This window comes from Cricetulus griseus, chromosome 7 (assembly GCF_003668045.3).
Source record: "Cricetulus griseus strain 17A/GY chromosome 7, alternate assembly CriGri-PICRH-1.0, whole genome shotgun sequence".
Taxonomy (NCBI): domain Eukaryota; kingdom Metazoa; phylum Chordata; class Mammalia; order Rodentia; family Cricetidae; genus Cricetulus; species Cricetulus griseus.
In genome coordinates, this window is record NC_048600.1 from 112987620 (window position 1) to 113011197 (window position 23578).

Consider the following 23578-nt stretch of genomic DNA (forward strand, 5'->3'; position numbering starts at 1 on the left):
ATTGTATTTCATCTGTATCCTGTGGCAGCTGAGCAGAGAACTGGCCTGTATCAAACATCTAACTTTGTTCTAAGTTCAAATTTTCAAGTCCGTTATAGACCAAAGTAATATGACCTGTGTGTGTGTGTGTGTGTGTGTGTGTGTGTGTGTGTGTGTGTGTGTGTATGCATGTTCATGTGGGGCATGGACATGTGTGTGCACATGCACATGTGTGCCCATGCATGTGCAGACCAGAGATCAACCTTGAGTGTCACCTCTTAGGCGCCACCCACCACTGGTTAAGGTAGGCTGGCTGGCCAGGTAGCCCAGGGGATCTGCCTGTCTCTTCCCCACATAGGATTATGATCACATGCCACCACACCTTTAAAAACACAAACAAACATGAATTCTGGTAATTTAACTGGGGTCCTTACGTTTATAAAACAAAACACTTTAACCATTGAGCCATCTCCCTTCCCCCCCCAAAAAAACATAAGCTTTTAAAATATGTTGTTTTAGATAGGGTCTCATTACACAGTTCAGACTCTCCTCTAACTAGAAATGCTCATACTTTAGCAACCTGAGTAATGGAATTACCAGCCAGCAAAGCCAGCTAAAATGCATTCATTCATCTAACAAAAATAAGACACTGAGTGTCTGACTCTGCTCTTAATTCCTGGACAAGTATGAGCTCATTTAATCCCCATGACAATCCAGATATGCACAATTATATGACCCAAGGACACAAAGCCAGTAAGTGTTGAGTGTTACAGGATAAGTGGATTCAGAAAACAGCATCTGTCTTGCTGCCAATGCCAGAGCAAGCAGTTGAGCCCTCACAGCCCTGTGTCATGGATAATGGGAACAGGAACCATACATCCTCTACCTGAAATTGAGGACGGTTGGCAATGTATTCAGGTAGCCTGCTTATTTTCTCCTATTGTGGTAGTGTCTCATGCAGCCCATGCTGACTATGCAACCAAAGATTACTTTTGTACTCCAGATGCTCTTGTCTCCACTCCCCATGCACTGGGATATAACTGTGTGCCACTATGGCGAGTATATGCGGCACTAGGGCTCAAACCCAGGGCTTTGTAAGCACTAGGCAAACTTGCTACTAACAGCACAACAGTTCCTTTAAAAGTAGTAAAACTAGGTTTTAATTACCACTGAGGTGACTTTAGATCCTGGAGCCCCAGGCACACTTGTGTGTGGAGGTGGTGGGGGCAGGGGAGGTCACTGCCTGGGAAGTTGTAAGAAGTAGGGAGGCCCTTCCTGAATAAGCCCGCCTGGTGTGTTTTGAGCAGAACTAGAGAATTACAAGTGTGGGGTGGCCTTCCTGTGTGCCTCCCCTGAAAGATGTGTTGGACAATACCTTTGCAGTCTAGAGTAAGGAAACATCTATCATTTCACTTGATGATAGTCATAGGATATCAAGAAAAGGGGAGGGGGAATCTCTTCACCGCGTCTGATCAAGGAAGATGACTCCATGAGTAAAATGCCTGCCACACAAGCATTACCATCTGCATTTGGACCTCCAGCACCGATGTAAAAACTGTGCACTTGTACCCCAGCTTGTAGGGAAGTGGAGACAGGTGGACCCCTGGAGGTTGTTGGCCTGACAATTTGGCTGAATTAGTGAAACTCAGGTTCAGGTAAGAGATCATGTCTCCCATCCAAGTACTAGAGATCCAGCACTGGGGAGATTTCCAGAGATCTACAAGGATGACACCAACTGGCAATCTAAGCAATAGTGGAGAGGCTACCTTAAATGCCCTTCCCCTATAATGAGACTGATGACTACCTTATAAGCCATCCTAGAGCCTTTATCCAGTGGCTGATGGAAGCAGAGGCAGACACCCACAGCTATACACTGAACTGAACTCTGGAACCCAGTTGCAGAGAGGGAGGAGTGACGAGCAAAGAGATCAAGACCAGGCTGGTGAAACCAACAAAAACAGCTGACCTGAACAAGGGGGAGGGCATGGACCCCAGACTGATGTCTGGGAGGCCAGAATGGGACTGATCCAGACTCCTGAACGTGGATGTCAGTGAGGAGGAATCGGCACTCTATGGGGCCTCTGGTAGTATCAGTATTTATCCCTAGAGTAAGAAAGAACTTTGGGAGCCCATCCCACGTGGAGGGATGCTCTCTCAGCCTGGACACATAGGGGAGAGCCTAGGCCCTGCCCAGGATGATATGACAGACTTTGGGAATCCCCCATGGAGGGCGTTAGCCTCTCTGAGGAGCAGATGGGGGAAGGGTAGGGGGTTGGTGGGGGTGGGGGAGGAGGAAAGGGAGAGGGAGCAGGGATTGACATGTAAAGCAGGCTTGTTTTTAATTTGAACTAATAAAAAATAATTTTAAAAAAGAGATCGTGCCTCAAAAAGTAAGATAAATCACAAAAGGAAAATGTGAGCATGGACATTTGACTTCCACATGTGAACCTGCATACACAGACACACATGTGAACATGTACTCATACATAGACCAACACAAACATACAAAAGCCACATTTCTAGTTAGGCATGATGGTATACATCTGTAATTCCAACACTCGGGCAGCTGGGGCAGGAGGATCATGAGTTCAAGGCCAGATTCATGGGCTACATAATGAGTTCTTGACTCAAACAAACAAAATCTAATTTAGAGATAAAAATTAGTTCCCTGTGACCAAAAGAATCAGAGTTGAACACATCTGGAACTGGAGAAACAAAAGCTTCACAGTGCCCTTAGGTGCTTTCTTTTACTATGTTTATAATATACAAATACAATACAATAACAATATTTACAAAAATAAACTTTGGAGGACTGCAGTGATAGTTTAATATTTAAGAGCACTTTCAATGAGCAGAAGAAACAAAGGTTTGATTCCCAGCACCCATGTGGTGACATACAGCTATCTGTAGCTCTAGTTCCAGGGCACCCAATGCCCTCTTCTGACCTCTGAGAGGATGAGGCATGTACATGGTACATACATATGCATATGGGCAAAACACTTTTGTGTAGAATATAAAATCAAACACATCTAAAATAACTTTTGATTTTTCTGTATGTGAGCTCCTGTTCTAGCAAAAGGATTTATAGTATCTTATACCTAATGGTAAGTAAATGTATTCCTAATGAATCCCTTAAAGCAACATGCCTAATGCCTGTTCCATTTATAGACAAGTGTTTCTGGCTTAGAATCCAGTTAACAATCTACATACCTCACTATACTCAATAATATTGAAAACTGAGTTCTTCTGTGGCCACTTGCTGCAGGCTTATCTTAATGTTATTGGTTGAAATGAGCCTGAGCCCAAGAGATGGAAGGAGCCGGGGGAGATTGGTCCACTGGGAAAGCCAAAATCCAAGAAAATCCTGGTGTCCCATTACACAAAGGGTGACATTAGTTAACAATATTGTGTAACCAAAACTAGAAGACAGAATTAGGAATGCCTTCATCAGAATGGTATGATAAATGTCTGAGATGATGATGGCGACTTGCCTCCTGAATTGGTTGATGCATGGTGGGTGAGTGTACCACAACATCACACTCTACTCCATAAACGCAAAAAATTTTCTGTCAAATGCCACTCCATCATCTCATGGCTGTGATTTTCAAGTTTTCACAATGAACAGTGAGTGTAAGATGTTAATATTTAGAGATGTAATAAGAATCATTTAATGAGAACATGACTCAACCATTAGTCAAACAGAAGTTGACTTAATTAGTCAAAAGATAAACAAGAGGGGTCATCAGCTCTCAGCCAGGTATATAAAGGGACCCGACCCAGGGGAGACATCACACCTGAAAACACCCAACTGCTCTCTACTCCTCAGCCCCACTCCAACCCAGACAACACCATGACCGGCTCCTGCTGTGGATCCTTCTCCTCCCAGAGCTGTGGAGGCTGCTGCCAGCCCTGCTGCTGCCGAGACCCCTGCTGCTGCCGCCCAGTGTCCTGCCAGACCACAGTGTGCCGCCCTGTGACCTGTGTGCCCCACTGCACCAGGCCCATCTGTGAGCCCTGCCGCCGCCCCATCTGCTGTGACCCCTGCAGCCTGCAGCAGGGCTGCTGTCGCCCCATCACCTGCTGCCCCACCTCCTGCACAGCTGTGGTCTGCAGACCCTGCTGCTGGGCCTCCACCTGCTGCCAGCCCATCTCTGTGCAGGCTCCCTGCTGCAGGCCCCCCTGCTGCCAGCCTGCTCCCTGCCGTACCACCTGTAGGACCTCCCCCTGCAACACTTGCTGCTGAGCAGTGAGCTGAGCACCTGTGGCAAGCAACCACCTTTGAAAAATAGTCATGTTCCTGTTTCTCTCTCTAACTTTCTGCCCTGAGCCACCAATGCCCTAAATCAACCAGCTCGTGAATGGAGGCCCGGAGCCTTCCGTTAAGACTTGTGCAAACCTTTGTAGCAATCTTTGAACTTCTTTCCTTCTTGGGTCTAAGGTCTTTGAACATGTTTATTTATTTAATAAATTTCTCTTCTTTGGCCTCACAAGTCATTGCTTTGCGATTACTTATTTATGCCTTTGAAATTATTTTAATGTATTCTTTGAACTCCATATGTACAGCTTACATTGGTCACATTTGTCTCTCATTCTCCCCTTCACCTCCTTCCAGACCATCCTCCCCTCTCCCCAACCACAACCCTCTCACAACTTCATGCCTCCTTTTCATTAACCCACTCTGTCTAATTGATGCTGCAATAATTTGCATAGGCATAGGACCATCCACTGGAGCATGAGCAACCAACCAGAGGAGGGGGGGGCTGTTTTCTTCATGCTTTTTTTAAAATTAGGTCTCCAAGAAATTTTTATTGCTTACCACCTGCAAGCCACAGAATGCATAGACTATGAGAGACATTCAACTGAGGTTTTAAAATTTTCCCCTCAAAAATATCACAAGTTCCCACCCCTAAGTGTAAAGATGTACGCAACTAGTGGCTGCTACTAAAAGAGAATCAATCTTCCCTGTAACGATAATTCTTTCCGCCAAGCCGCCCGAGTCCCACCACCACGTGGGTGCCCAAAATAACACACAGAGACTTTTATTAGGTACAATGCTGCTGGCCAATGACTAGGATTTCTTACTTGCTCTCTATCTTAATTATCAACCATAATCATTAATCTATATATTTTATAAACTTATTGAGGACTCTGGCGGCATGCGCCCATTCTTCTGGGGATCACAAGCATCCTCCTTGACTCCTAGTCCCGCCTAACTTGCTTCCCTATTGGCCAACAGGGAAGCTATCAACCAATAAGACAAACATATACACAGAAGGACCTCTCTCATCACTTTACCCATGGACATGCCCCCTATTGGTTATCCAATGCCAAGTTGTCATCTCTAAAACATATACACATGAGTAACACATGACGTTGCATTTATGTATGTGTGCATACAAGTAATAGTCATAAAGAAAAAATTAAGCTATGTCCTTTTAATTTTTTACAATTTTTATTTTGTGTGTTTGTTTTGCCTGTGTGTATGTCTGTTCACCATGTGTGTGCCTGGTGGTTTCAGAAGAGGGTATGGGATTCCCTGGCACTGGAGTTACAGGTGATGATGAGGTGCCCTGTCAGTGTTGGGAACCAGGTCCTCTGGAAGAGTATCCAGTGCTCCTAACCCCCCGAGCCATCTCTCCAGCTTAAATAGCTTAAATTTTGTCTTTCATTAAAAGCTTCTGAGGAGATGAGTCGTATCTACATTGAAATAATTAAATAAAACATGAAAAATAAAAGTGCACATATATAATATCCACAAAGATGTTACTGTTGTTTAAAAGGAATAAGAAAATTTGAAAAATGCTAGTATCTTTTATGAGTTACGTTCTTGTTGCCCAGATTAAGAGAGTAGCTTTCTCATCAGTGGAAACAGTATAGACAAAGGTATAGACCTCAAAGGTCATCTGAACATTTTGGCTAGAGCACTGGATCTATGAGGAGCAACAGGAGAAGCACTATTTAGAGAATTAATGTGCTTTGCCAATCACCCAATGGCATTGGTAAGAAACTGCTAAGGAGCTGTTTAAAGCCTTGGGTCCACACATGTCATGACAGAAGTTGGTGTTGGGATGCTCTATAGGAGTTTTTATAATGAAGACAAATAGGAGATGGCTCAAGTAAATGTGCTTGCCATGCAAGACTGAGAAAAAGAGTTCAGTGTCTAGTACCATGGGAGAAGTCAGACATGGTGGCAGACTAATCAGCCAGCCAGCCCTGGGTCCCCACAAGAGACTCTGCCCCTCCAAAAATGGAAAAGAATGGACAGCCCCTGAAAATAACAGTCAAGGTTGAGTTCTGGCTTCCATATTCATGCACATGCACAAAAACTTGAACACATATGTTCAGAGAGAGAGGGAGAGAGAGGGAGGGGGATGGAGAGAGAGGGAAGGGGAAGGAGGGAGGGAGAGAGAGAATGAAGATGGCAAACACAGAAAACCACAAGGTATATTAAATTTAAAGTGGGAGACAAGAAACAACTAGAAAGTAAAAGCAATTTATTTCAACTCTGGGCTAAACTTTTATGGTCTACAAATGCTTAACTGGATTTTAACATTCACTTCTTTGCTTTGTTTTTCAGGTTATTATTCTGTGGTATATTCCACCCAACACCTCATGTTTATATTCTTGAACTGCTAAAATTCATTTAAAATAAAGGAGTACACAAAGAGTTTTACTGTTACTCACTGAACCTGGACAAAGCATGTTATGAAATAGAAAGAACTGGTCTAGGGACGGGATACGGGACTATCATGTCCAACTCTTCTCTTTGTGAGGACAAATGCTCACTTAACTTCTACGAATTTATCTGTTCCCAGACCTTGGTGTTTTCTTTCAACTGATACTGAGGAAAATGAAGTCATTTCTACACAACACCAAGGTTATGGTATATCACTTTGCGAATGAATGGCTCTGTTATTTAATCCACTCCATTAATTAATTAATCCTATTGATACCTCTCTGCTTTGTGCACCAGAGCAAAATATGAGGCAGATAATCAGACTCTTTGTTTATAACCCTTCAGTGTTCTGTGAATAGTAGAACTAAGCAAGCATGTGATACTTATATTGAGTATTGGTTTCTACACTTAAAATATTAAGTGGTCAAAAGATGAATCATTAGGTATCTTTTCATTGTTCAGTGATTACATGTGACCATCGCCATGGGTATGAGAGAGCATACATCGTTACTGAAACTGGCACACATAATATTCCAATGTAATCTTACCATTTCCAAAACAATATCCTTATTTCATGAAAGAATACAAGAACTTTGTGCTTGTATTCATATAAGCACAAGAAGCAAAAAACGACTTTTGGTCACTACACTTCTTTTGTGTCCCTCATGGAAAAACACATTGATTTTTTTGTCAACTACCAGAAATGGTTTTAACTTTTTATTTGCTAAGACTTCTCCTATATCTTTGCTTTTGTGCATACTAACACATATTGAAGACCCACTTTTAATCTCCCTCACAAACATTAGAAACCAGAAAAATAGTATCTCCTGATTCCTTTTGTCTCCTTGGCTCCTCTTTGTAAATTAAGCAGTTTTCTTCTTTGGTTCATTGCCCTTTTTACAGGGCACATGGTGTAGTAACATAAAATAACATAAATTGAAGGAACACTGCCCAAATGTTCCACATGTAGCATTAATTTTTAAGTATCCTAAGGAAGCATAAATTTCACTTGACTGTTTTGTGAGCACTTTTCCCCACTTACCGATTACAAATTTTAGCTTCTTCTTTAAATTAAATTGGAGTACAACAGGTTTTGGTCCATATACTCTCCTGAGTGACAAATGTTTCCTCAAATATTAATGTCTTAACTTTAGAAGGGCTCACAGAAATCATACAAAATGTATCTGGAGAGATCTGTGAATTCTTCTTCATGTGTAACTTATCTTTTTATGTGTAACTTTCTGTGCAATGATGTAGAAACTGTGATCTTACCAATAAAATAAAAAACAGACCCATAAATATAGTCTTCTTGAAGGACAACCCAGGGTCAATTATTCCTTTTTGAATATTTGAGATTTGATGAGTATGTCCCCATAATTATAATTATAGGTGAGAGTCACCTTGTCAGGTGCTGTGACCACAAACACAAAACTGAGGCCAAGACTCAAGTGGAAATCACCACCACTCTGTTTGGATACAAAGCATTTAACATGTCAACCTCAGATGAACATATATGATGAGCATTAGCTGAGCAACAAGGAAACACCCATTTAAAGATACGTTTAAAGTAACTCAGAGGCCCCAGAAAATTTGGTTTTAAGAGTAACAAGATAAAAATGTTACCTGTCGCAGAGCTACCTGCCCAAGGGGTATAAAAGGTTCCAGGTGGAATAAGCAGTCAGAATTCAGAAATTCATCTCAACTACACAGCTCTCAAACCAACATCTGACACCATGGCCTGCTGCGCTACTAGCTTCTGTGGCTTTCCCACCTGCTCTACTGGTGGCACCTGTGGCTCTAGCTGCTGCCAGCCCAGCTGCTCCCAGTCCAGCTGCTGCCAGCCCAGCTGTTGTCAGCCCAGCTGTTGTCAGCCCAGCTGCTGCCAGCCCAGCTGCTGCCAGCCCAGCTGTTGTCAGTCCAGCTGTGGCACTGGCTGTGGCCAGGAGGGTGGCAGTGGAGGCGTGAGCTGCCGAGTTAGATGGTGCCGCCCAGACTGCCGTGTGGAGGGCACCTGCCTGCCCCCCTGCTGCGTGGTGAGCTCCACACCCCCAACCTGCTGCCAGCTGCACCATGCCCAGGCCTCCTGCTGCCGCCCATCCTACTGTGGACAGTCCTGCTGCCGCCCAGCCTGCTGCTGCTACTGCTGCCAGCCCAGCTGCTCTGAGCCCAGCTGTTGAAAACCTTCTGACAAGAATCTTGAGAGGATGACACTTCAAAATGACCAGCTAGAACCCTAGAGATCTCCTGAATTTCAGTATTGATAACTCAGCTATTGTCACAGCTACATAATTTCCCAGGAGGTAAATTCATTCGGAGAGAAAGTCAACATCTTTGTTGGCTTGAACAGCAACAAAAACCCTGAAATGTGAGAGGGGCATATAATACATTGCTATAAGTATTTCAGTAGCTTATTGGGACTTGTATTTAATAAACAGTATTTGGTCTCTTCAATGGTAAACGTTATTGTCAATACTTTCCTTTGGAATTTGTTAATAATAGCACTGAAATTTTTCAGAGTCTCAACATGGCACTACAGTTTTTCTTTTCTTTAACTATGCCTGTTCTTTTAATAATCCTTTTTCTTTATTTCCTACTAAATGGCTCATTGTTTCTGCAAGGAAAATACAACATTTAAAAACACAAAAGCAATTAGGACCCTCACTCGTACAAAATGGTCTGTGTTCCAAAAGATCAATTTTTCAAATAGGAAGTTTGTGTCACTTAGATGTCTCAGGCATTGCCAAACCCATCCAGTCACTCATATATGAGTCCACATATGATTCTTTCAAACATCAAAGGGCTACTAAGGTGTAATGCAAAATGAAAGACCATAAACTCAAAACAGCAGAATAATAACATTAGATGTTTCTAGTCGCAGCCTGTGTAAGCCATGATCCATGACTCCTTGAGTAAGTAAGTCACTTCACTCACCTGAGCAACTATTTCTCATCTGAAAACTGAGTTGTGTCCCTTTCATGGAGAGATGTGTAGGTCGTCCATAAATAGGTGACATGCTGGCAATATCCTCAGACATTTGAAGAGGAAAACGACTCAATGATACAATAATATTATGTGCTTTATTGTTAGTCTGTATTGTCAACTTCACACGCTCTGGGGTCACCTGGGAAGAGGGAACTCAAGTGAAGAAATGCCCTGATTAGATTGGCCCATGGGTATGCCTGTAAGGTAGTCTCCTGATTGCTAATTGATGGAGGGGAATTCAGCCCACTATGGGCACTACCATCCCTAGGCAGGTGGTCCTGGGCTGTGTAAGAGAGGAAGCTGAACTAGGTTGCGATCCCACCAAAAATGTATGAAGTCTCATTTTCCCTTCATCTTCACCAGCATCTGTCGGTTATTTTCTTGATCTTAGCCATTCTAAGTGGGGTGAGATGAAATATCAAAGTAGTTTTAATTGTCATTTCCCTGAATGCTACAGAAGTTGAATACTTTTAAAGATATTTCTTAGCCAAATTAAATTCAACTTTTAAGAACTCTCTGTTCAAAAAAATTTAATTTAAAAAAATTTAAAAAAGAACTCTCTGTTCAGATCTACAGTCCTTTTTTAATTGGGTTATTTGTTTTCTTGGCTCTTTGTTTTTGGAGTTCTTTGTATATTCTGGATATTAATTCTAGATAGGGATAAGTGTTCAGTACTCCTTGATAAAGAGCTATAGGCAATCAATGGCTCCTGAGAGAAAGAAGAAAGACAGTTTTCTTTGGGGACAAATCCATGATATGTCATCCAATCCCAAGAGGTCTGTCCTTAACACAAGCACATGTCAGCAGCACTAAAGAGACCCAACTTAGTAAGAGCCACATTAATTTCAAAAGAAGAGGTTATGAATTTGAGAGGGAGTGGAGAATAGAGGAGGAGGGGTAGAAATGAAGTCACTACATCATTGGATATTAATACATCCAAAATTCATATACGAAACTTTCAAAAACTAAAAAGAATTAAGTAAAAAAGAACAACCCAGAACCAAAAGAAAATAAAGCTAGCTAAGCATAAGCTAAAGAGCAAGCCAGTGAGCAACTTGGTTTGTCCCTCTATGGTCTCACTGCAGTTCCTGCCCTGCCTTCTCTCAGTGATGGACTGTGACTTCAAAGTATCAAAGGAAATAAACACTTGCCTTCCTTCAGTTGCTTTTGGTCAAAGTGCTTTTTATCATAGCAGCAGCAAATCAAACCAGGACAACTATCATTTAGAAGATTTTGTAAGTTGCCTCGGAACATTAAAGAGGCTGTGGGATCCTGCAGTAAGATGGTCTCTATCCATCATGTCCAAACTGATAAAGCCAGGATGTTTGCTGTTGTTATCTCACTTGTTAATGTCTTGTAACCAGTGATCTTCGATATGTACTTTGGAAAATGATGAAAGGAATTATCAGTCTACCAACCTGTATTTTTGTTCCTATACAATCCTCTCGAGTGCTATGAAGCAGAATACAGAACATAATGTTGGTCACATCTTATCACCAGTCTTATTCCAATATCCAAATGGTGTGCTGAGGTGAAGCAGGTATAAAGCACAAGACACATAATGGATCTTCCATCCCATGGAATAAAATCTTTGGACATAAAATCAACATGGTGGACTACAGGTCACGATTAGCAGCATTTAGCAAGTGATGGCTTCAAGGTTATAAAGAGTATTCTTCTGAGGTGACTTAAAAGATTTCACATCAGAGGTCTGAAATGTACCATGAGGTTGAGAAAATGGTACAGTGGGTAATAGTGTTTGCTGTGAAAAGAGGAGGCTCTGAGTTCCAATCCCCGGCCCCCACATGAAAAGCCAGGCGTGGCCATACATGCTGGTTGAGACAGGTGGATCCCAGGAGCACTCTGGCCATCTAGCCTAGTCAACATGGAACACTCCAGATTCACTGAGAGACCTTGTTTCAGACAATAAATGGAGGAACCAACAAGCCATGAAAATCTGGCCACCCGAGATATATCCTCAGAACCCATGTAAAGATGGAAGGAAAAATAGAATCAGCAAAGTTAATCTCTTACTACTACTTGTACCCCATGGCATGTGCAACCCCCCAAAACACATGCCCAATAATAATAATAATAATAATAATAATAATAATAATAATAGAGAGCAATAGAGGAAGATTCCTCATATTCTCCTCTGGCCTTCTCCATATGCACGTGCCTCGGAGTGTGCACCCACACTCTCCTGTGTACATGTACCCCACAACACACACATACACAAAATGCACTAAATGTCACTTTATTATACACTTTAAAATGGTTCCTTCATGCTATATGAGTTTTAGTATATAAAGTAAAGGAATGAGGCCTCCCCTAGTACAACTTTACAACAATTGACAAAACATCATTTGAAGTCAACATATACCCAGGGAACACAGCCTATCAGACCTACAGTACATTGGCATGGAGACCGATATGCTCTTTCTTCTGTGTGAACACAGTGCCACATCCAGGCACAGCCTGTACATCTGCGCTTAATAGGCTTACAACACGGTCAACATCCCAAATCCTAACATACAGGTCTCTTGTTTCCAACTGGATAAAATGGTTAAGAGTTGAGACACCTTTTACCTAGAAGGATTTGAACTCAGAAGCATCAAAAGGATGTGTTTTGGTATTTAGAAAAATCAAAAAACCTTATTACTCGGTTAAGGCTAGAAAGTTGGGGATGAGAGGAAGTCCTTGAGGATCTCTTGTCACCTGGTTGGGGTCCAAATACAAAGCACAGAATACAAAGAATACAGAAGCATGGATGCCCTAAGCAGGAATGGTGCATTCATTGACTGGTCATCAACCACCCACACTTTATCCTTCAGAAATACAAGAGAGAATTAGAACAGACTGGAATAGAGCATCCATGAAATGAAGATGAAAATATTGGAGAACTCTCCAGAACCAGGACCATGCTGTTCTACACAGAAACCATGCAACATCAGTATCACTCTTTTTTTATTTAAATAACATCTTTTCATTTATTTTACATACTGAGTGCAGTTTCCCTCCCTCCTCTCCTCCTGCCCTCCCCCTATTTGCCCCCATCTACCTGCCTCCCCATCCATTCCATTCAGAAAAAGGCAGGATGGCTCTTAAACAGAGGATCAAATATTCAAAAATGATGGCCCAAAAGTCCCTTGTTCTTGTCATACAGGGCTGGTCAGGGTCCTCCAAAATGAAGTAGTGAAAACTTAAGAGAATAAGCGGGATCATTTTTATAACATTGATGTCCAGACATCTGCATTTCCACTTAAACACAGACACAAGCTCCTGGTATTCAAAAAGGATAGAAAATCTGCAAAGAGAAGCATCATGAATATTTTTACCTGTTTTGATTTCCATGGAAATCAATACAGAAGAAACAGACTCAAGTGGTCGGGGAAAACAAGTCTGGTTATATCCCATGCTCTTGATTTATTTGAGGTTGGTAAGGGAATGTTCAGTTTCATCTTCACTTTATGGCAGAGAGGTGGAATTCTCAAATTTCAGGTGACACACTTTGAACTGGTTGATTAGATTTATTGTGTGCACACCCACGTGTGCAGAGGTCAGGTAGGAGGAGTTGCTTCCTCTTCCCACTTCATGGGTCCCAGGGATCAAACTCAGGTCATCCCACTTGGTGGCATGCCCTTTTATCTGCTGAGCCAGCTTGCTGGCTCTTGAGCATTGTGTTTCATTGTTAGTAATTAACTAAGTCCATAATCATGAAAGTTGACTTAAATCTTGTACTGAGGGAGCTGTTTAAAACAGTGCCAAGGTAGAAAATGCAGTAACAATAATGCCATGCACAATGCCATTATCTCCAGGGCTTTTTATCAGCATTGTACTGCAACGCCTCAAATGCCCAAGATCAGTATCTTTAGCACCAAGAATCCTGCTGAATTTGAATTTCGACATGAATTAAACAGCCCTGAGATTGCTATCGTGACACCTGCACATTGCAAGCACCTAAGGTAAAAAACTAGCTAACCAAAGAAGCCAGGAGACGGCTCAGTGGGTGAAGTGCTTGCTGCACAGGTGTGAGGGCTTGGGTTTGACTCCCAGGATCCGCATAAAGCCGGAGGCGTCTGTAATCTCAGACCCTCTATGGATAGACGGGAACTGGAGACAAGAGAGGGAGGCAAGGACCCACGCCTGGGGCTATCTTCTCATCTCCACAGGAGCTCAATGGCATATGCATGTACACACATGTACACACATGTACACACACACACACACACACACACACACACACACGCGTGCGCGCATGTGCGCGCACGCGTGCGAAGAGAATGAAAACTAAGTTTTATCCTCAGTCAGATAGTAGAAGTTCAGATTTCAGATTCACCACTTGGATTTTTTGTAGCCTTAAGGAACTCCCTTCCTTCCTTCCTTCCTTCCTTCCTTCCTTCCTTCCTTCCTTCCTTCCTTCCTTCCTTCCTCTATGTTTTTTAGTCTCCTCTCAGATAATACATCCTGACCCCCATTTCCCCTCCCTCCACTCCTCCCAGCTCCCGCACCTCCCCTCTCCCCCAGATCCACTGTTCCTCAGTTTCCCTTCAGAAAAGAGCAGGTCTCCCGGGAATATCAACCAAAGATGACAAAACAAGTTAAAATAAGACTAGGCCCAAACCCTCATATCAGGGCTGAGCAAGGCAACCCAGTAAGAGGAAAAGGGTGCCAAGGGCAAGCAAAGGAACCAGAGACACCCCATCCCCACTGTTAGGAGTCCCACAAAATGCCAATCTGATTAGTTGATGGCTCAGTTCCCTCCCAGTATTATGAGAGCAGCAGTTGGGCCCACCCTTAGGCAATGGATTGATACCAGGTATGATGAGTTGTCTAGAAACATGATAAATGCTCAAAAAACATTACTAGAAACCATCCATTCACATTTCCCAGGTGCAAAAATAAAGTGTCTTTTCTGTCCAGCTGAACCCACCTTTGCTTCCCAGTCAAAGGAAACAAAGGAATTAAACTCCCACATAAGATTCAAGACCCAATTACCAGGGTCAACATGAGTAATTTTGAGCCTCCTTAAGCAGGAGCAGCATTAGCCAATTATCCTTCGGCAATAGGGAAATTATAGCGAATATGGGTGATCCATGCTTATGTTTCCAAAGAACGCTAGTGACTCCTTCACGGTAGTTAAGAACCCTAATTGAACACCAAATAAAATAAACTTTTTTTACAGGCTTTCAGAAGACTGAACAAGTAACTCAGGAACAAACAATTATCATTTGGAGGAAAATTACATAAACATAAACAAGGAAGAGGCTTCGGGAGTTAGGGAAACAGCAGCCAGCCAAGGATTATAAAAGGACTGGAGAGGTAGTCACTACCCAAACTCAAAAAACTTCTTCAAGCAAAGAAACCTTCAGCACAGAGCAACATCTAACATCATGGCCTGCTGCGCTACTAGCTTCTGTGGCTTTCCCACCTGCTCCACTGGTGGCACCTGTGGCTCTAGCTGCTGCCAGCCCAGCTGCTCCCAGTCCAGCTGCTGCCAGCCCAGCTGCTGCCAGTCCAGCTGCTGCCAGCCTAGCTGCTCCCAGTCCAGCTGCTGCCAGCCCAGCTGCTGTCAGCCCAGCTGTTGCCAGCCCAGCTGTGGCACTGGCTGTGGCCAGGAGGGTGGCAGTGGAGGCGTGAGCTGCCGAGTTAGATGGTGCCGCCCAGACTGCCGTGTGGAGGGCACCTGCCTGCCCCCCTGCTGCGTGGTGAGCTCCACACCCCCAACCTGCTGCCAGCTGCACCATGCCCAGGCCTCCTGCTGCCGCCCATCCTACTGTGGACAGTCCTGCTGCCGCCCAGCCTGCTGCTGCTACTGCTGCCAGCCCAGCTGCTCTGAGCCCACCTGCTGCCAGCCCAGCTGCTCTGAGCCCACCTGCTGCCAGCCCACCTGTTAAGACCCAGGGTGCTGATTCCCAAGACTTTCAAGTCCTGGCCCACTAACTCCTTCTTGAACTTCAATTTGGCTTGTGCTTTGTGTGTGTGCCAGAGTGAAGTCGCCAAACAGTTGACCTTACAGAACATTTTTTGTCTGATATTGGAAAGGCTTTGATAGCCCCTGTAAAAAGAATAAAATCCAAATTTGATACCAATTAGAGAAAATCAATTTTCCTTGAGATTGCCCCCATGTTACAAGGCTCAGGGCTGCCAAGGCCATGGAAGAATCTCATATGCTAAGATATTTTCTATTCTTCTTTCACTGTTCTGTAAGTTGCTCTCAGGGGAAAAAAAGGATAATGTATCAAAGGTAATAAATTATATCTGTTGGCATATCAAAAGTCACCTCTTTTTTATTTAGTGTGCAAATAACAGATACTTCATAGAGAGCCACATAAAAACATCTGAGTTTTATTCTATACCTTTATTTATTTTGCATGGGACATGGGGCATGCATGTGCCACCGGTGACATGGAAGTAGAGATCAGAGGCAGTCTCTCCTTCCACTCTACGGCTCTGAGGATTGAATTCTGGTCATCAGGCTTGGTGGCAAGGGCCTTTATCCAATGAGCTATCCCATCAGCCCATTGTTTTTTATATTCTATATTGTTTTCTTATACTTTGTTAGGAAACGGGATGGGTTCCAGAAGTAGCTAAACCCCATAGAAAGCTGTGGCATTTCCATGTTCTGGTTTCAGTTGTTTGCTGTTATTAAACACCCTGACCAAAAGCAACATGGGAAGGAATGGGGCTGTTTGGCTTACACTTCCAGGTCACAGTTCATCACTGAGGGAAGGCAGGGCAGGAACCTGGGAGTCAGGAATCATGGGGGGGGGGTGCTGCTTAGTGGCTTTCCCTCTAGCTAACTTGCAGGTTCATCTCTTGTAAGACCAGGACCCCTGCCGAGGGATGGTGCTGCCCACAGTGGGCTTAGCCATCCTCAATCAACTGGTAATCAAGACAGTCTCTCATAGGCTAACCTGACAAAGACATTCACTTTGTTGAGAATCCTTCTCAGGTAACTGTAGGCCATGACAGGTTGACAGCCATCACTAAGTAGTGCATGCAAAGTCTCTCAATCTCACCCAGTGCTCTAATCACAGAACCTAAATGTGACTTCCTTTCCCATCTACTCAGAGGAAGCTGTTTCAGGCAATCTTTAAAAAAGCAGTGGTAACACATGCTAACAAATCTCTCGTTTCCATTTACTTACAGTCTTGCAGGACAGAAAGAGATGGGCAAGAATGGCCAACCTCTCCCAAGAAAACACTCACAAACAAATGGAGATTTTAAAACTGTTTTTTCCAGTTGCTAAATAGAAAGTGAGGATGTCTAAGATTTTACTCAATATTTATAATTAACATTTGTTCTTTGGTTTCAGATGTATGCTTAATAGAAAGATATGTGCTTATCGTATACAAAGATGCTTTTATGTAATACACATGAAAATATATTTTATATATTAAGCGTAAGTATCAGGAAATGCTTCATAAATCCAGGCAACTTTTCAAATGAATATGAGGGGAACTTGGATTTGGAATTGGGGGATATAGAAGAAGATAGGTAGGTGGGTGGATGGATGGATAGATAGATAGATAGATAGACAAATAGAAATATAGATAAACTGGTGGACCGACAGAAATAAAATTACTGGATCATCAACATCAGCATGGCTCAGTGTGTAAAGGTGCTGTGGTCAACACTGACCACCTGAATTCTGTTCTTGGAATTTACACTGCTGGAAGGAGAAGAACTGAGTCCCTCTAGTTGCCCTCTCACTGTCACATAAACCCTGTGGCACACAGACAGACAGACAGACAGACAGACAGACAGACAGACACACACACACACACACACACACACACACTCCTCTCTCTCTCTTTCTCTCTCTCTCTCTCTCTCTCTCTCTCTCTCTCTCTCTCTCTCTCTCTCTCTCTAAATGAGTTTGGAGAATTAAATGAGAATTTACTTAGGTTTAAGTTATAGTTTATACACTCAAAGAGTAACAAAAGCCAGAAAATTAGAATGTGTGAATAAAGGGCAAAACAAAAGCTAACAGCTCACTTCCCTGACAGACTGTCTAGCAACCTACTGCAATCCAGAAGACATTCTGTCCTTCTGCCCCCTTAATTCTAACCACCAACTACTCTCAGTTTCACCACTTAAACGGCCCAGTGCTTATAGAAGAAAACAAAATATGATCACAAGTGACCAAGATACAGTGTAAATTCAACCTTTCATGGTTATCACCTAGTGTTTCGTGTTTGGGGTTTTGTTTGTTTGAAAACTGGGCCTCACACACTGCTGGCTAGCCTCAAATTTATCATGCAACTATGCATGAATATGTAACCTTGAACTTCTGATTCTCCTGCCTCCACTCTTAAGTGTTGAGATTACTGATGTATGCCACCACATCTGGTTCATATAGTCCTGGGGAGCTGACCCAGAGCTTCATCCATGCCAGGCAAGCATCCTCCTAGCTGAACTATAGCCCCAGCCAAACATGTGCTGTCAGTCATTCTTTTATTGTTTGTTTGTTTGTTTGTTTGTGTTTTATCCCTAGTGAGGTCATGAATCTTAGAGGAGGACCTATTACAGCCAAATTATTAAACCAGCATAATCCCTAACTGTGTTCTAAATATGTATCCTCTACCCACAGATAAACATAGTGTTCGCCCTCACAAAGAAGCATCTCTGCAACAGAGGGAGACCATTACAGAAAACTGTAACTACTCAGAATGCAGAAAACAGTTGGTCATGTTGTGGCCCCCTCCCAATAGATAAATCTACAGCACAACTTCCACATCTAAGACTCTGAGGACATTGTGGATCAGGATGTGGAAAGACAGTAAGAGCCAAAGGGCCAGGAAATCTGCTGTGAGACTGTCTCCTAGAAATGACAAGGAACATCAGACATGATCCCTCAATAGTGTGGCTGTCAAAACTAGACCAGAACGAGGACAAGACCAATAGACATGCTAACAGTGAGGGAGGAATTCTCATGGGCCCCATCCCTAAACAAAGAACTACAAACAACTAAGGAGTGCTAAAAACTGGAGAATTAGTCTTCTTCAAAGATGAGACTCTTAATTGGTTATCCAACACCAAGTGGTCAACTCTGAAATCAAGTACATGAAAGAAGCAGAAGATTGTGTCTAAAGGTTTATAGCCATTTATGTAATGATGATCATTAAAGAAAAAGACACTAATTTGACGGGGAGTAAAGAGTGGTGGGTGATAAGGGAAGGGCTGGGGAGTAGAAATGGAAGAGGAAAATTGTGTAATATGCTTGGGTTTTAAAAACTAAAATTAATCTGGCAGTGGTGGCACACACCTTTAATCCCAGCACTCGGGTGGCAAGGGCAGATGGATCTCTGTGAGTTCAAGGACAACCTGAGTGAGTTCCATAACATTCAGAGCTGTTACACAGAGAAACCCTGTCTCAAAAAATAAATAATAATTCATAAAACTAAGTAAATAAGCTCTTATTGTCATACTCTGAAATACTATATAGCTCTTACAATGAGCTTTATCTACAGGATCTACTGAAAACGGGGCTCGGTTGGTAAAACACTTGTCATTTAAGCTTGAGAACCTGAGTTTGATCCTCAGCACCCCTGGAAGAAAAAAGATGAGTGTGGCCATCAGCAAGCTCCAGATTAACTCACCCTGTCTCAAAAACATGAAGTGGGGAGCAACTGAGGAAGACATTCAGTGTCAATCTCTGGCTTCCACACATAAAAGAAATTCAATAATATAGATAAATAATATCCAGATACAAACATATCTGTGGCAAAATCCTACAAACACACAACCTACCAATACTCAGTCATACAGAACTTGAAAACTGACCATTAACTATAAAATCCATAATCAAAAACTCCCCAACAAAAAAAGCCCAACTACCAGATATGTTCACAGATAAACTCTACCAAATATATATATAAAGAAAAATTAACAGCAACTCCCAAGAAAAATCTCCAAAAAATATTCATTGTTCTAGCAATTAGGGGAAAAAATAGAAGAGTGGAAAATACTTCCTAACTCAGTATATAAAGCCCCCAGCCCTCTGATAGCAAAGTAAGACAAGAAAACCACAGAATAATATTCCTGAATAGTATTCACATGACAGTAATCAGTCAAATATTATCAAGCAGTTCAATGGGACAATGAAATGATTAAAAAGTATTACTAAGTGAGAATTTATCTTACAATGCAAAAGAATTATTCAGCATATAAAAATCAATCTTTTTTAACAGATGAAAGGAAAAACATATATGGTTATCTCAAAAGCCCCCAAAAAACTGTTTTGATAATTTTAAAAGTCCTTTGAATATTAAAAAAACAGTAGGGTCAAGGAGATAGCTCAGTGGGCAAAAGCTCTTGCTTCCAAGCACATGATGGAAGAAGAGAACAGATTCCTGCATGTCATCTTTGAACCTGCGTGCACATACACACACACACACACACACACACACACACACACACACACACATACACACACACCTATGCATACACAAATACATAGATAAATGTAATTTTTATCTTAAAAACCTCAATAAACTAGGAAAAGAATGAAACTACCTTAATATAATAAAAGCCACAGATTAAAATACAATTAACCTCACACTCAGTAGTAGCCAAAGTCTTATGGTTTTTTTCCATTAACTTGGAAATAAGACAAGAATGTCAACTTTTGCTATGCTGTTTATCATACTACTAGAAGTATCATACTACTAGAGAAATCAGGCAGAGAAAAGAAATAAATGTCAACCAAATTGGGAAAAGAAAAAATAAAACTATCTCTGTTCGAAGATAGCAGGATCTTTCACACACATACACCTAAAGATTCATACACAAAAGAAATGTGAAGGCCAATCAAGGAACTTAGCAAAGTTCCCAATACAAATTTAACACACACACACACACACACACACACACACACACACACACACACACACACTTAAATTTCTATACACTAACAATAAGCAATATGAAAAGGAAGTTACAGAAAGTTATGTTTACAGTGGCCTGGGGGTGGGGTGGGATCTGAAGGGATCAATTGGACTGAGGGGAAACTATTTGGACACCAGAAATAAAAGATTGCTGAGACAAACATTAAAAGATGCAAATAGATGGAAAGACATGCTGTGTTCATGGATTGTAAAACTTATACTGTGAAAATAATGATAGTACCAATAGATCTACAGATTTAATGCAATCCCTATCCAAATCTCAATGCTGCTTGTTTAGTTTTTCCCAGCACCCACATTGAGCAGCTCACAACTCCATCTCCATCTCCAAGAGGATCTGTCTCCTCTGGTCTCCAAAGGCACCTGAACTCCCATGTACATACCAACATACATACACATAATTAAAAATAAAATAAATCTTTTTAAAGAACAAGATTTGTTTTGTAAACTTCCCAATTTCAAAATTTATCTTAAAAATTAAAGTAATCAAAAGTCTGGCATTAACCCAAAAACAGACATACAGAATAGAAGACCCAGAAATAAATCCTTATGCATAGTCAAAAGATTTTCAATAGGGGTAATAAGACCCAAAGGTTAAGATGATTGAGAGAAATATTTAAAATGTTAACATAAATTTCATGCAATGAGTATTTGTCATGATTAAAATTTGAATTTAAGCATGTATAAAACCTAAACTTTATTGAAATTGAAGTGTACACACACACACACACACACACACACACACACACACACATTTGTTATTACTTCTAGAGCAAGAATGAAGGTGTCAAATAATAAACACCAAACTGCTGATACTGATCATCTCTGATATACTAGTTTAGGAAAAAGTACGTGTATGCATGCGTGTGTGTGCATGTCTATGCACACTGGAAAAAGGGGACATCATTTTTCTTTATATGATTCCATTATTGCTTGCCTTGTTAAATGCTATGTATTGATAGTATATATTACATTATATTAAATATATATTTAATGTAACAAAGACAAAATAATGCAAAAGGGAAGTCATTAAAAGCTTTGGTTTGTGCCGGGCGTTGGTGGCACACACCTTTAACCCCAGCACTTGGGAGGCAGAGGCAGGTGGATCACTGTGAGTTCTAGTCCAGCCTGGTCTCCAGAGCAAGTGCTGGGATAGGCTCCAAAGCTACACAGAGAAACCCTGTCTCAAAAAAACAACAAAAAAAGCTTTGGTTTGTAGTGTGTGCATTGGTGATTGCCTTGTTAAGTACTATCCACTGATAGCAATATATATATATATATATATATATATATATATATATATCATGATATGCATGTAGATATATATATACTATGACAAAGAGAAAACAATGTAAAGGCAAAATCATCAAAGGCTTCAGTCTGTAATGTGAGCATTAGTGATTGTCTTGTTAAATAGTATCCAATGATAACATGCACTAATATATATCATATATAATATGCATGCAACATATATATTGACAAAGACTGAAAACAATGTAAAGGCGAAATCATCAAAGGCTTCAGTTTGTAATGTGTGCATTGGTGATTGTCTTGTTAAATAGTATCCAGTGATAACATGCACTAATATATAGTATATATAATATGCATGCAACATATGTATATATTGACAAAGACAGAAAACAATATAAAGGCGAAGTCATCAAAGGCTTCAGTCTGTAATGTGAGCATTGGTGACCAAAAGGAAGAAGCATAGATCCTTAAGGATCTTCTATCCTGCACAGACTGATCCCAGGAAGGCAGTTTGTTTGGATGCTGATCAATTAAATAGCTCGTGTTTTGATGACACCAATATTAGTCTTATGGAGTCTGAGGAAACTGTTTATGAAATCAGGATTGTTATTGAGTGACTGTTTAGGAAACAAATGTTCAGTTTGGATGAACTGTGCCTAAGGTTATCAAAGGTCAGCTGAGACAAAGCAAACCAGTGCAGTGTTTGGACCACAGCCTGTCATGTGACTTTCACAGAGGGCTGCTGTGTTTGGCAATACACCTTCCCTTAGACCAGAGGGGAAAGAGGAAACTCAATGCCACTTAATTAATCACTGACTACAGTAGATGATGGAAACACTGTTTATAATTTTCTCAATTACTCAAATGTTGACCAATCAAAGACTGACTCTGCAGCTAGCATCAAGGGAAGATGCTAACTGTTAGAAGGATATGCAGATCTAGGGAATATATAAAAGGCCAGGTGAAGTAGGCGCAGTCTAAACTCAGAAACTTCCCTTCACAGAACAACCAACTTGACTCCTGACATGGCCTGCTGCGCTACTAGCTTCTGTGGCTTTCCCACCTGCTCCACGGGTGGCACCTGTGGCTCTAGCTGCTGCCAGCCCAGCTGCTGCCAGTCCAGCTGCTGCCAGCCCAGCTGCTCCCAGTCCAGCTGCTGCCAGCCCAGCTGTTGTCAGCCCAGCTGCTCCCAGTCCAGCTGTTGCCAGCCCAGCTGCTCCCAGTCCAGCTGTTGCCAGCCCAGCTGCTGCCAGCCCAGCTGCTGTGGAACTGGCAGTGGCCTGGAGGGTGGCAGTGGAGGCATGAGCTGCCGAGTTAGATGGTGCCGCCCAGACTGCCGTGTGGAGGGCACCTGCCTGCCCCCCTGCTGCGTGGTGAGCTCCACACCCCCAACCTGCTGCCAGCTGCACCATGCCCAGGCCTCCTGCTGCCGCCCATCCTACTGTGGACAGTCCTGCTGCCGCCCAGCCTGCTGCTGCTACTGCTGCCAGCCCAGCTGCTCTGAGCCCACCTGCTGCCAGCCCAGCTGCTCTGAGCCCACCTGCTGCCAGCCCAGCTGCTCTGAGCCCACCTGCTAAGAGGCCAGTGGCTGAGCAGCGAAGAATGAACTAGAAAGCAGTGCAGAATTGCATGGATCTTTAAGGAAATGCTCTGTGGGTGGACGCTAAGTATCTTCATGTTGCTAACCTGCTCATCAATAGTGGAACTATTCTTCAGGACCCATACAGATGTGCTGAAGTTGGTGCACTGAAAACATATCTCAACCAGCATGTTCAAAGGA

At 42.3% G+C, this 23578-nt stretch overlaps 4 protein-coding genes across 4 annotated transcripts; all 4 read left to right on the top strand.

Moving 5' to 3' along the window:
* The first annotated feature begins 3829 nt into the window (after window positions 1–3829).
* On the top strand, window positions 3830–4222 carry LOC103164462 (keratin-associated protein 2-1). Its single transcript, XM_027428193.1, has one exon. It carries the CDS (start codon window positions 3830–3832, stop codon window positions 4220–4222), a length of 393 nt encoding a protein of 130 aa, XP_027283994.1.
* Window positions 4223–8388: 4166 nt separating this feature from the next.
* LOC103164462 (keratin-associated protein 2-1) lies at window positions 8389–8832 on the top strand. Its single transcript, XM_027428192.1, has one exon. The coding sequence runs from the start codon at window positions 8389–8391 to the stop codon at window positions 8830–8832; it is 444 nt and encodes a 147-aa protein (XP_027283993.1).
* A 6198-nt stretch (window positions 8833–15030) lies between these two features.
* Window positions 15031–15534, top strand: LOC113836900 (keratin-associated protein 9-3-like). Its single transcript, XM_027427766.1, has one exon. The coding sequence runs from the start codon at window positions 15031–15033 to the stop codon at window positions 15532–15534; it is 504 nt and encodes a 167-aa protein (XP_027283567.1).
* A 7289-nt stretch (window positions 15535–22823) lies between these two features.
* Window positions 22824–23375, top strand: LOC103164462 (keratin-associated protein 2-1). Its single transcript, XM_027427767.1, has one exon. It carries the CDS (start codon window positions 22824–22826, stop codon window positions 23373–23375), a length of 552 nt encoding a protein of 183 aa, XP_027283568.1.
* The last annotated feature ends 203 nt before the right edge of the window (window positions 23376–23578 follow it).

Coding starts and splice junctions, on each gene's coding strand:
- LOC103164462 (XM_027428193.1), top strand. CDS start 3,830: ATGACCGGCTCCTGCTGTGGATCCTTCTCCTCCCAGAGCTGTGGAGGC.
- LOC103164462 (XM_027428192.1), top strand. CDS start 8,389: ATGGCCTGCTGCGCTACTAGCTTCTGTGGCTTTCCCACCTGCTCTACT.
- LOC113836900 (XM_027427766.1), top strand. CDS start 15,031: ATGGCCTGCTGCGCTACTAGCTTCTGTGGCTTTCCCACCTGCTCCACT.
- LOC103164462 (XM_027427767.1), top strand. CDS start 22,824: ATGGCCTGCTGCGCTACTAGCTTCTGTGGCTTTCCCACCTGCTCCACG.